General features: G+C 41.0%; 1 protein-coding gene across 5 annotated transcripts; it reads right to left on the minus strand.

Moving 5' to 3' along the window:
• Positions 1 to 953: 953 nt before the first annotated feature.
• NQO2 (N-ribosyldihydronicotinamide:quinone reductase 2) lies at positions 954 to 12,748 on the minus strand. Of its 5 annotated transcripts, none has more exons than XM_058176422.1 (8): positions 12,666 to 12,748; positions 12,078 to 12,139; positions 10,772 to 10,841; positions 7,801 to 7,965; positions 7,488 to 7,618; positions 5,808 to 5,921; positions 3,783 to 3,884; positions 954 to 1,267 (listed from the first exon to the last, which is right to left on the minus strand). In XM_058176422.1, the coding sequence occupies exons 3-8, from the start codon at positions 10,776 to 10,778 to the stop codon at positions 1,088 to 1,090; spliced, it is 699 nt and encodes a 232-aa protein (XP_058032405.1). In that variant the 5' UTR covers positions 10,779 to 10,841; positions 12,078 to 12,139; positions 12,666 to 12,748; the 3' UTR covers positions 954 to 1,087. The 5 variants fall into 5 exon arrangements, with proteins under 5 accessions (XP_058032405.1, XP_058032403.1, XP_058032407.1 ...); XM_058176420.1 differs by having other exon boundaries at positions 12,052 to 12,139; positions 12,666 to 12,731; XM_058176424.1 differs by having other exon boundaries at positions 12,048 to 12,139; positions 12,666 to 12,718.
• Positions 12,749 to 12,968: the final 220 nt, after the last annotated feature.

Genomic DNA, 12,968 nt, shown 5'->3' on the forward strand with positions numbered 1-12,968 from the left:
CTGTATACCAATGACTGCATCTCTAACTATCCATCTGTTAAACTACTGAAGTTCGCAGATGACACAACAGTGATCGGTCTCATTCGAGACAATGATGAATCCACATACAGACGGGAGGTTGAACAACTAGCCTCATGGTGCGACCAGAACAATCTGGAACTGAACACACTCAAAACCATAGAAATGGTAGTAGCCTTTAGGAGAAACCCTTCTATACTTCCACCTCTTACAATACTAGACAACACAGTATCAACAGTAGAGACTTTCAAATTTCTAGGTTCTACCTAGAAATCTCGAAAGATCTAGAATAGAACAGAACAGAACAGAATAGAATTTTTATTGGCCAAGTGAGATTGCTTATTTGTAGCCTATGACTATCATTAAGTGTTGTATCATTAAGTGTTAAATTTGTACAACTAGGACCATCATTAAATGTTGTACCTTGATGAAGGTATCTTTTCTTTTATGTACACTGAGGGCATATGCACCAAGTGTCCAAGTGTGCTTGGACACATTCCTTGTTTGTCCAATCACACTTGGCCAATAAAAATTCTATTCTATTCTATTCTATTCTATTCTATTCTATTCTATTCTATATGCACCAAGACAAATTCCTTGTGTGTTCAATCATACTTGGCCAATAAAATATTATATTATATTATATTATATTATATTATATTATATTATATTATATTATATTATATTATATTATATTATATTATATTATATTATATTATTCTATTCTATTCTATTCTATTCTATTCTATTCTATTCTATTCTATTCTATTCTATTCTATTGTTATTTCTACAATCTGTCCTGTCCAGTCATCAAAACCATAAATCATATATTCATCTTTCCTGTTTTATTGCAAAAAGTCTATAACTGTTTTTGATTTCCTGCATTAGTCTTGATGCCAAGGAAATGGGTGTAAAATAAGACAAGATACTCAGTCTCTAATTCAATTTTATTTTATTAATTGCCCCTGTACATCCCAAGATGGATAGGGAAAATAAAGAAACAAGTATTTGTGGGACAGAGTTTCAGAAAATATTTTCATCTTTTTGCAATCATCTCCCTGCTCTGTTTTCAAATGTCCCCAAAGTACCATTCCGGCACACAGTGAATAGGTTTCTCCTCCCAAATGGTCTGCAGTCGTTCGGCCCATGAAATCAACATCTGTTTTCTTGTTTCTTCTGTCACATACTCGGAGGCAAAGCAGATCTGAGGGGAAAGGACACTGAAGCCACAGAAGTGCAAGATTCCATGCTGGAATTAAAAAGAAACAAACACAGTAAAAGCCATAATGTTTGGCTTGTGATTAACAATGGTTGATGCAGTTAAAAACAACAAAAACAACAACTATATTGTAAAGTTGAATTCACAGTAGCTTTCAGGAAAAGTTGGCAAGAAGGAGCTAGGGATAAATTAAAAATACATTTGTAAATAAGCCCAGAGCTCCAAAGCCTTTGTAGATTTGTGTAGGGCAAGAAGTTCTTTAAGAATTCCAATCTCGGAGAAGAAAGAGAGAGGGCTTTAAAGATAATTATCAGTATTTGGAACTCTACTGCACACAATAGGCCAAGTGGACCCTATTCCCTGGTATAATATAAATATGCAAACAATTACCTATTATGGCTATTCCAATAATTTTCTATGCAGCTCTCATGGATAACATGAGACATAGACATAGCCTGTTAATGACACTTCTCAACCACATAAAACATGCATGCTTAGTACAATTATAGTTCACAACTTTATCACCAACCTGACTGAAAAATCTATCCACCCATTTATCCACCTGCCACTCCATAAACCATTCCAATCAACCGACTGTGAGTGACTTAGAACCCAATAAATTCGTAATTAAAAACAAATGCACGATCAAATTTTAAATTTTTACCTATACATTAGCCTATAGAAGAGAAGGAGGACTATTTAAGTATCATTGTTCTATAACATGGGTGTCAACCAGTAGTGGGTTGCAAAACCCATTGCTATTGGTTTGCTCCTGCGCATACGTGCGATGTTTCTGCGCATGCCCAGAAGTGTCCAGCATTGGTGGGTGGAGCCTCCCATGCCTACCAGTTTGCCGATCCGGGTAGAACCAGTAGCAAGCCAACCTCAAGGCCCACAGGGCCACCCTGGAAACAGCAAAGGATTGGCCCGCAGTGCCTCTGCCAGTGAAAATGGAGCTCGGAAGGGCTGCATGCGGCTCTCCCAAGCTCCATTTTTGCTGTCAAAGGGTTGCAGGCCATCACTGCTGAAAATAGAGCTCGGGAGCCCATTTTCGCTACCAGAGCACTACAGCCACGACAGGCGCCCCCAACACAAGGGAGGTGGCCACGCCCATCCCAGCCTGAGTCAAACACAGTCCTTATGCGCCCCTCAGTGAAATCAAGTTTGACCCCCCTGTTCTATAACTTCCATTAGTCCAGGCAATTGGCTGTGCTGGCTGAGACTAAAAGCAGTTGTAGTTCAGCAACTAATGCAGATTGAATTGAACTGAAAACCTCTTGAGTTCAAAATGACCCAATTCAACTACAGTATAAATCTCATGTTCAGTTCTTAGTGAGTGTTCCACTTCTATTCCCGCCACTGCAGAAGTATTCTGAGCACTAACCTGGACACCTTTTTGACCTTGAAACACTATTAGAATTATTGGAGCAGAGTTGGGACACTTCTATGAACTTGGGATGTTTTGCCCATCCCTATTAAACGGCCAAGAAGCTGAACTTTATTTAGCCACCTGAACTTTATTTAGCCACCTTTATTTCCCTAAATCAATGGCTGTAGACTGGCCAGCCTTCATATTCCATGTAAGCAAGACTTTGAGGAAAGGAAAAGGAAAAGGAAAAGGAAAAGAATTTGCTCTGAAGAGCTTTCTGTCTCAGTTCCCTTATGCATAGGATCTACATCTCTAAAACACCAATGCTAACATGAAAATGTTTTTATGTTCTCAATGCTGTTTTACTTTGGAAGGTCATTGGCAAAAGTAACATATTTGGAAACATAAAAGGACACTGGCCATTTACTGATCATGTTATTCTTCATATTGTGGGCAGAGTAAAGAAAAACCAATGCCAAGAAATTCCTCCAATTGTTTTGAAGCCCTAGTCATATAGAGGGAAAGTAGGACTGCTACCTCTGCTCATACCATAACTACTCATTCATGAAGGCCAAGTCCATATTTCTAAGATTCTTGTTCACAGATTGCTGACTGGAAGATGTAGAAGCTGCAGTCCCAACAGACCCAAAAAGCATCACATTGAGGAAGACCACAAAGCAAGAACAAAAGAAGACACTGATTGGTTGGGGGAAACAGACAGTATCCAGGGGTCAGCATAGCTGAATCAGTGGTGGGTTGCTACCGGTTCTCCCTGGTTCGGGAGAGCTGGTAGCGGAAATGTTGATGTGAGAGCGAACCGGTTTGCTCCGACCATGAGTTGGGCCCTCCCGCCCGCCCATGTGCCATACCTAACTTTATTCCTTCATTTTTAGCCCAGCTGAAAGGCGCGGCAGAGCGGATTGCCATGCCTCAGCTGTTCAGCAATTCAATGCGCTTGTGCGAAATGATCACGCGCAAAGCGCATGCGCGAAGCAAACCAGTGGTAACACCGGTTAGAACCCACCACTGAGCTGAATGCTTGTTTCAGTCAGCCGCACAGTATGCTCGCTATAACTGGCTGACAGATCTGTTGAAGAATTGAAAGAGGAGTTCAGTCCCTATCTAATTCTCCAGAAGCCAAACCTGAGCTAGTATTTGCATTTGGTCTCCACATACCTGCATGGGCCAGAGAAGGTAACGAATATTACCACTGGGTCCTCTCTTTGAATACATTTCTTCATCTCCTCCAGTGGTAAATGAAAGCAAGGCTAATTTATTCTGTAATGGAACACACGTTTTATGTATATGTTCTAAATCAACATTCAATACAACGAAACAAAGCCCCCACAATGCAACGTACAGGATACATCATAAACCACAACCAAGTTACATAGCAATGTGATTTAAAAAAAAAAATAGAACAGTATCCTTTAGAATAAATTAGAACAACAACATTTCTGAAAGCTGCATTATGCTTTAAAAATATGAAATAAGCTTTTAAAGGCCAGTTTCAAATACTGAATTGACAGAGCTATATAATTTAGTACTTATGAAAAGTCCACAAACAGCCATCAACAAGGTCAACCAATTGATTGCCAATTGGACCAAACTTTATTAACAGGCTATAAGTTTCCATAAATGAACTCAGGTTAATATGCCAATTATAGGTTGAAGTATATCTGAAATACATTTCTTCATTGTACGGGTTTTTTCAAGTTCTTTATTTTGAAGCCAAATTTTCATGCATTTTTCATGATCTTTAAACTCCTTAATTTGCCACAGATTCCGTGAAAACTGTATTTTTTCCAGTGTTTCTAGTGGCATAATGGTAATTAAGATTCAAAGCAATTTTTGATGCACTGATTCATGTACAAATTAGGAAATTTCAGCAAAAAAATAGATGATTCATTATAAATCTGTTGGCTTTCAAACAAAATCTCAAATTTACCAATTTCTAGAAAACTGAGCACTGCTAATAAAAACAGCACATTTGTAAAGAAAGGCCATAACTGGATGGCTATATCTACTACCATGATCCTGCAGGAAGTTCACACTATATATTGTGCAATTTTAGCAGTGTTATGCCACATATGAATAATCATCACGATCAGTTCTTGAGGATTTGCTAAAATAGATTTAAAAGGAATGTGGTGCCACAAAGAGTTCTTCATGAAGTTTATCAACCGTAAATCAAATTTCCAGAATAAGACTTACATTTAGTCTTTGTCACATTTAGTATAAATATTTTATGTAACACTGATGAAATTCCTTTGCTATTTTATGTAACACTGATGAAATTCCTTTGCTATTAAATATTGATAAAATCTACCTTCAGAGGTAGATTACATGAAAATTTAATTCTGGGAGTTGAAGTCCACACATCTTAAAGATGCTTTACTTAGAAATGACTGACCTTGCTTGGGTTTGCAGTCAGGTTGATATGTGTGACTATTCTGTTTATGAAATACATTCCATAGTCGACGGGTTTCTATTATAACTCCTATTTTTATTTTGTTCCTTAACTATCTTCAGTATAGATAAAAAGACAGGATATTAATGTCAGTAAATGTTGTGGTCCGCCAGCAACCTGTGGAGCTGGCAACGGAGTTGACAGCGATGAGGCTGAAGAAGAGCATGGGCCAGTCCTGGAGGCTGGGGAAAGCCCAGATGAAGGCTCTGCATCGGAGGCTGAGATGGGGCCAGGGTCATCGGGGAGTGAGGTGCGGATTCCAGAGCCTCCAGAGACTGACAGAAGTGAGGCAGAGGAACAGGAGGAGCCTGTTCCTAATGCACACATGAGAAGAGCTGCCAGAAGGCAAGAGCAGCTCAAGCAAAGAGGATGACTCAAGAGTAGGGCCAAGAGATGATTGGCCCCTCCCATAAGGCTTAAAAGACCAGCAACAGCGTTTGGACTCTTTGCCGGAAAACAACGTTGATAGCTTTGTCTTGTTGCATTTATTTTGTATCGGTGTCTTCTGAATTTTTGCCAAGAAAGGCGTTTGGCAGTTTGCCAAGGTTGGTGATAGGACTGAGGAATTGTGTTGGGAGGAATTTGCTTTAATTTAGTTGAACTACGCTGAGAATGAAGTAAATCTCAGCTGTTCGAATAAAGTTTGTTTTTACACTGACTGAGTTTCCTACTACCTACTTGGGCCTGGGTCACAACAGTAAAAGCTTAATGTATATTTATAGGCCACCTACCTTGAGTAAACCAGAATCATAACACTTTGGGAAATCATGAGCAAATCCTTGAACTAAGACTCTGTCCATCCAGCCCTTCAGGATGGCTGGCACACTGAACCAATATAGAGGAAACTAGGTAGGAATACAAGAAATGAATGATATCTTTGGCTTTAAAATGCCCCATAGACACCTTCTTCAGAAAGGCAACAATCGAGTAGGAAGTATTGCAACTAAGTATAAATTAACAAAGTCTGGCATTATTATTACAAGATTGCGCCCCTCTAACATGGATCCTTTTAGTTATTATAGTGATTGGCAAGACACACCAAAGGCAAATGCTTTTATCTACATCAGAGATGAGGAACTATGGGCCCTTTATGACTTGTGGACTTCAACTCCCAGAATTCCTGAGCAGCATGGCTGACTCAGTAATACTGGGAGTTGAAGTCCGCAATCATAAAAGGGCCATAGTTTCCCACTCCTGATCTACATCATCAGAAGCAATCATTTTCCTCAGTTTGTTCAATAATATTTTTTAAAAGATCTGCCTTTCTTCTGCAAATTCCGCCTGCTGTTACCACACGCCTCCCACCGACCCGTACGCTCCCATAGAGAGGGACTTCTCAGGGTGCCGTCCGCCAAACAATGTCGGCTGGCGGCCCCCAGGGGAAGGGACTTCTCTGTGGCTCCACACTCTGGAACGAACTTCCCGGGTTTACGCCAAATACCAGACCTTCGGACATTTCGTCATGAACTCAAGACTCATCTTTTATCCACAAGAGGGCTGGCTTAAATTGGGATTTTAATGTTTAAATTTATTAATTTTAAACGGGGTTTTCTTAGTATGGTAAATTTTAATCATTGGGCTAATTTAAAATAAGTTTTTTAAATCGTATTTTAAACTTGTATATTGTATTGTCGGTTTTATTATGCCTGTACACCGCCCTGAGTCCTTCGGGAGAAGGGCGGTATAAAAATCAAATAAAATAAATAAATAAATAATAAACAAAACCAGATTTATGTATAAGGCACTAAGTTGGGAAAGTTTAATCAAAATAGATTAATCTACTGAACTGTCATAATAATACTCCCTATATACATGGATGCAGACACTCTCTACTCTATCCCAGTGGTGAAATCCAATTTTTTTTACCACCAGTTCTGTGGGCGTGGCTTGGTGGGTGTGGTGTGGCTTGGTGGGCATGGCAGGGGAAGGATACTGCAAAATCCCCATTCCGTCCCCACTCCTGGGGGAAGGATATTGCAAAATCACCATTCCCACCCCACTCTGGGGCCAGCCAGAGGTGATATTTGCTGGTTCCCCAAACTGCTCAAAATTTCCGCTACCGGTTCTCCAGAACCTGTCAGAACCTGCTGGATTTCACCCCTGCTCTATCCCAACCAATTTGACCCCAGATGGCTGGCCAAAATGGAAGATGGATGCCAACACATCTGGAGGACAGCTACTTTGTAATTTTGAGGAACATACTACACTCACCAGCACTTATTGGATCAAAATGTAAGGGATAATATTTTGAAAGTTTTTAAATGATATGATCAAATCAAAGCAAGCACAAACCTAAAAATTTCCCTACATCCCAAAGCCCAAAGAGTTGCATCAACAGGATCTAGGCTCTTAAACCAATTTGATCCAGGACTGGAAGTCTCGCATAAATAAGCTTTTGAAAAAATAATGACCTGGAAAATCACCAAGTCGGCTTTGTTCACTTTCTTTTGCTCCTCAATCAAATCTTCAGTCAGACGTCCATTTTCATAAGCTTTCCAGGCCTCAATTCCATAATTAAAATGATCAGGATTGTATAGGTCACCTATAGGCACAACATAACACACAATCTAATTGCATTTGAAGAGTTTCCATCTCAGTCTTTTTTTTTTTTTTTGGTAGTTATCTATGTTTTTCCATATAGAACTCTTATACTACAGTAAAATGTATTCTTGGGACCCTTTCTTGGGAATACAAAAGTACTTCTACCTCATCAGTGGTACCTACCAACTATGTCCTTCCTTGTCGTTCTTGGCTCAAATTGCATTTCATATAAGTCTGAAACAGTGACGCTACAGCCTTGCTTCTTCAGTTCTTCCACCGTCAAGGTTTTAAATGAACCATTTAGAGATTTGGGCTCTTGGTCTGCGTACACAATCAATACTTCTTTCCCTGATGTTTAAAAAGGAGAAGAAAAGCAATATTTACTTAAAATAGGGATTCCGGAGGCAGGTAAAAATCAAGGTGAGAAGATATTCTGCAACCAGGAACAGCATTCCAGTTTGAACATTGTCTTAATTAGAAGCCTGTAACTTCTTTTTTTTTTTAAATATTCTTTTACGTTTTTATCAGTCAGACCAAGGTAGATGTTTTTTTAATGCTTCTGAGTCAGTCTTAACTCCTGGTGACTAATTGGACAATGCCCTGCCATTTTCTTAGCATGATTTAGGAACTATTCCAAGCCTTAGGAAGCATTACCTGCTTCTTAGGGCTGGAATTGAGTGATTGGACAAGGCCATTTAGGCACTTTGTTTCTAATGCAGGCCTAGAACTCACAATCTTCCAATGTATAGGCTGATAATAATAATAATAATAATAATAATATTTTAATTTGTATACCGCCCTTCTCCCGAAGGACTCAGGGCGGTGAACAGGCAGATAAAATATAAATACACACAATAATTAAAAACATCCCTTAAAAAACTAATTTAAATGCCCAAAATGTTAAAAAACGTACTCCCCCGTAAAATCACAAACTTTTAAAAACCCATCCAATAAAAATAAAAATCAGGCTAGTCCAGCCATACGAAATAAATAAGTTTTAAGTTCGCGGCGAAAGGTCCTAAGGTCAGGTAATTGTCGAAGTCCGAGGGGAAGTTCGTTCCACAGGGTCGGAGCTCCCACAGAGAAGGCCCTCCCCTGGGGCCGCCAGTCGACACTGTTTGGCTGACGGCACCCTGAGGAGTCCTCTCTGTGGGAGCGTGCAGGCGATGGGAGATAGAAGCCGGCAGTAGGCGGTCCCGTAGATAGCCCGGTCCTAAGCCATGGAGCGCTTTAAAGGTGGTAACCAATACCTTGAAGCGCACCCGAAAACAACAGGTAGCCAGTGCAGTCTGCGAGGATAGGTGTTATGTGGGAGCTCGAGGCGCCCTCAATAACCAGCGCAGCTGCGTTCTGAACTAGCTGAAGTCTCCGGTGCTCTTCAAGGAGCCCCATGTAGAGAGCATTGCAGTAGTCCAGGCGAGAGGTAACGAGAGCATGAGTGACTGTGCATAAGGCATCCCGTCCAGGAAGGGACGAACTGGCGGATCAGGCGAACCTGATAAAATGCTCTCCTGGAGACGGTCGCCAAATGGTCTTCAAAGGACAACCGACCATCCAGGAGCACGCCCAAGTTGCGTACCTTCTCCATCGGGCCAATGATTCACCCCGACAGACAGCCGCATCTGCAGCTGACTGTACCGAGGTGCCGCATCCACAGCCACTCCGCCTTGGAGGGATTAAGTTTGAGCCTGTTCCTCCCCATCCAGACCCGTCACGGCTTCCAGACACCGGGACAGCACTGACAGCTTCACTGGGGTGGCCCGGGTGGAAAAGTACAGCTGGGTGTCATCAGCGACAGTTGGTATCTCACCCCAAAGCCACTGATGATCTCACCCAGCGGCTTCATATAGATGTTGAACAGGAGGGTGAGAGAATCGACCCCGCGGCACCCCACACATGAGGCACCTTGAGTCGATCTCTGCCCCCTGTCAACACCGTCTGCGTCCGATCAGAGAGGTAGGAGGAGAACCACCGATAAACGGTGCCTCCCACTCCCAACCCTCCAACCGCGCAGCAGGATACCATGGTCGATGGTATCAAAAGCCGCTGAGAGGTCTAATAGGACCAGGGCAGAGGAGTAACCCCATCCCTGGCCCTCCAGAGATCATCCACCAGTGCGACCAAAGCTGTCTCCGTGATTGTATCCGGGCCGGAAGCCGGACTGGAACGGGTCTAGATAGACAGCTTCATCCAGGTACTGGGGTAGCTGACATGCCACCACACTCTCTACAACCTTCGCCGTGGCGAAGATTGGAGACTGGCGGTAGTTCCTAAAACAGCTGGGTCCAGGGAAGGCTTCTTGAGGAGGGGTCTCACCACCGCCTCTTTCAAGGCCGCGGGAAAGACCCCCTCCCACAAAGAAGCATTTGTAATCCCCTGGAGCCAGCCTCGTGTCACCTCCTGAGTAGCCAGTACTAACCAGGAGGGGCACGGATCCAGTAAACATGTGGTGGCGTTCAGCCTACCCAGCAACCTGTCCATGTCCTCGGGAGTTACAGGATCAAAGTCATCCCAAACCACCTCAACAAGACGGGCCTCAGAACCCTCGCCTGGATCTACCCAATTTTGATCCAATCCGTCCCGAAGCTGAATGATTTTGTCGTATAGATGCCTTAACCACTACATCAAACTGGCTTGAAGTAGTTATTTGTATCCTAAATTTATCCTACAATAACCTTTTGGGGTTAGACTGAGCTAGCAGTGACTGGCCCAAGGCCATCTCCTATAGTTTCTAGTCAGGATTCTTTTAATATATTATCTATTTCATATAAAACAAGGCAATCTGTTTGCTACCCACTGATACCACATCTCTGCTATGTTCCCTGACCCAGCTAACTTTTTCCCTCATCATTTCTTTAAAAAATAAAATAGAAAGATGGTTCACTGTACCTTTATTTTCCTAAAGGCTTTAGAACTCCTCCTAGACCTCATGGCATTTTAGAAAATAAAAATATTAGGTGGCTGAAATTTATAAATATCATCCCGCACAAACACATACAATGACCATTTGGGGAGAACATCCATGGTATTCTCTAATAATCTTTGCCCACCAGTCCCGTTGGGTTTTCCTATGGAAAATGAGGGAATTTATGGGGACATCTTTATTTGTGCTCTCTCCTTTAATAGAAATATGATAAAAGGAAGTACAAGTTACCTGCCATTTTCTTCAACCCCCTGCAACAGTTTGTCACAGTTATGGTTTTGAAAGATTCTTGTCAAGATTGCTACAAAAAGAATGAATAATGAATGAATAATGAATAATGAATAATTTAATTTCTATACCGCCCTTCTCCCAAAGGACTCAGGGCAGTTTACAGCCAGGTAAAAAACACAATAAAAAACATACAATATACAACTAAAAACAGATTTTAAAAAACCTATTCAATTTGGCCAATTAACTAAAATACACATTAAACCATAAAAAAAACCTATTAAAATTACTAATAATTTTTAATGTTATGCCAGTTCTGCACGGAAGAATAAGTATGTCTTCAGCGGAGGTCAGGGAGAAAGAAAGATAATAAATTCCTTTCCTTGGTTTTCAAAAACAAACATTACTTGAATACCTTGTGATTGACCCAGGAAGCGGGTGTGTGTGTGTGTGTGTGTGTGTGTGTGTGAAGAGAGGGGTTTTGAGGGGGGGAGGGGGGAAAAGGGGGGAAAATGTTTGTTTGTTTTCTAAAACTTTTTCAATTAAAAAAAAGAAAGAAACTGGCCATCTTGATGTACTAATAATGAGAGAGAACCACAGGGGAAAAAAAAACAATAGACACACAAACTTAAGCACAAGAGCATCAGTAGAAATATCCTAACTTAATAGCTCTTGGCAATAGAAAAGGAAGCATCTTCTAATTCCTCCTCCTTCATTCCTATCCAAGTCCTAAAGCAAAGCAAAGTAGATTCAGTTTCTCAAGATCTCTGGAGTAGGATCCACCGCCTGGAAAAAGGGGAATGAGAGTTTATTGCTATTTCCATCCCAGATAGGAATGTGGATTCTAGGGAAATGGGAGTCAATGGGAGATCAAACACAATCTTATGGAGCTTCTGCTAAAGTTTTGGGTTAACCCCAGTTTAACAGAAGTGAAACATCCAAAACTTAAGTTGCTGCAACTATCGGAGTAGGAAAAACCAAGACAATACTAGCTATGGTTCCCTGTTTCTTCTCCACACCTGAGGACAGACACATGGTGTCAAACTAAGTGGGAGTAAATTCAGTGAATTATTGGCTCATATTCTTAATAAACTCACCCCCCCCATCTGTTCATTATACCTAAGGTACAAAACATCTAAACAAATAGTTTGCCTATCCGAAGCGATGCGAGCCAATCTGCCACAGCCTAGAATGCAAGGTCAAGAAGAGGAAACTAATCAGCCTACTAGAAAATTAAATATATATATATATATAAACTTTTCAGTGTAAACATTTTTACCCACTTTCCGTTTATGCAGTTTTGCCTTACCGCACCGTTGAGTAACTTTCGAGTGTTTAAACACAAATACCGCCACGAAGGATTTCGGATTCCTACAACAAAGCACATTAACAGTATCGTTTTATACTGTATTCCACGCTTACTCTGAAGTATACAACTCCGCCCAGTTCGGTGACTTTACTTCCAGGCAGCCGGCTTTTTACCTCCGGTCATTCGAAATAACCCGCGCTGAGTATTATTAATCCAGTTAGTTTACGGATCAAATAAAGGTTAGCAAATAATAATGCATAAGTATGTTTAAAGCGTTGGCTGTAACGAGTCTTTCCAATGAATATAGAATTACTTATTTCTGAGTAAAACAGCACGTACCATTGGACTACGGGACCATCTAAGAGATTTGGATGAATTGCAGTAAGTTTTAATAAAAAGGACAGTTTAGGTTCCCCCTTTTGTACTATTCCCAGCTTTCTAAAATTCTAAATTTAGGATTTTCTTTCTTCTTCTTCTTCTTTGCAAGCCAGTTTCCTTCCTTGAAACTCGTACTGGAATATTAGTCAAATGTAACAACAGACTATAATCAAAATTCTTAATAAAAAGTTGTATAGGAGAAGATCATACCAGAATACCCGGCGGACAGGATAAGATGGGATCATCTAAGCAAGACAGGGTCGATATAGTTAGTGCGACTACTAGCGCCTTGCAATCAAAACAACCAGGGTGGTGGGTCCGCCCCTTCCTTAGTCTCGGCTTACAATTATGTATTTGGGGCGTGTGATTGATTGTTTTCGGCGTTCTGAATCTAATGCCTTTTCAGGCGTAACTAAATTGCAGTTTCCTATTTGTATTGGGGGGGGGGAAGAGATATTTCAATTAAAATGAGATTTCTGTTGAATAGCAAGTGCAGTAGATAGAAACCTCGTG

The sequence above is a fragment of the Ahaetulla prasina genome, chromosome 3 (assembly GCF_028640845.1).
Source record: "Ahaetulla prasina isolate Xishuangbanna chromosome 3, ASM2864084v1, whole genome shotgun sequence".
Lineage (NCBI taxonomy): Eukaryota > Metazoa > Chordata > Lepidosauria > Squamata > Colubridae > Ahaetulla > Ahaetulla prasina.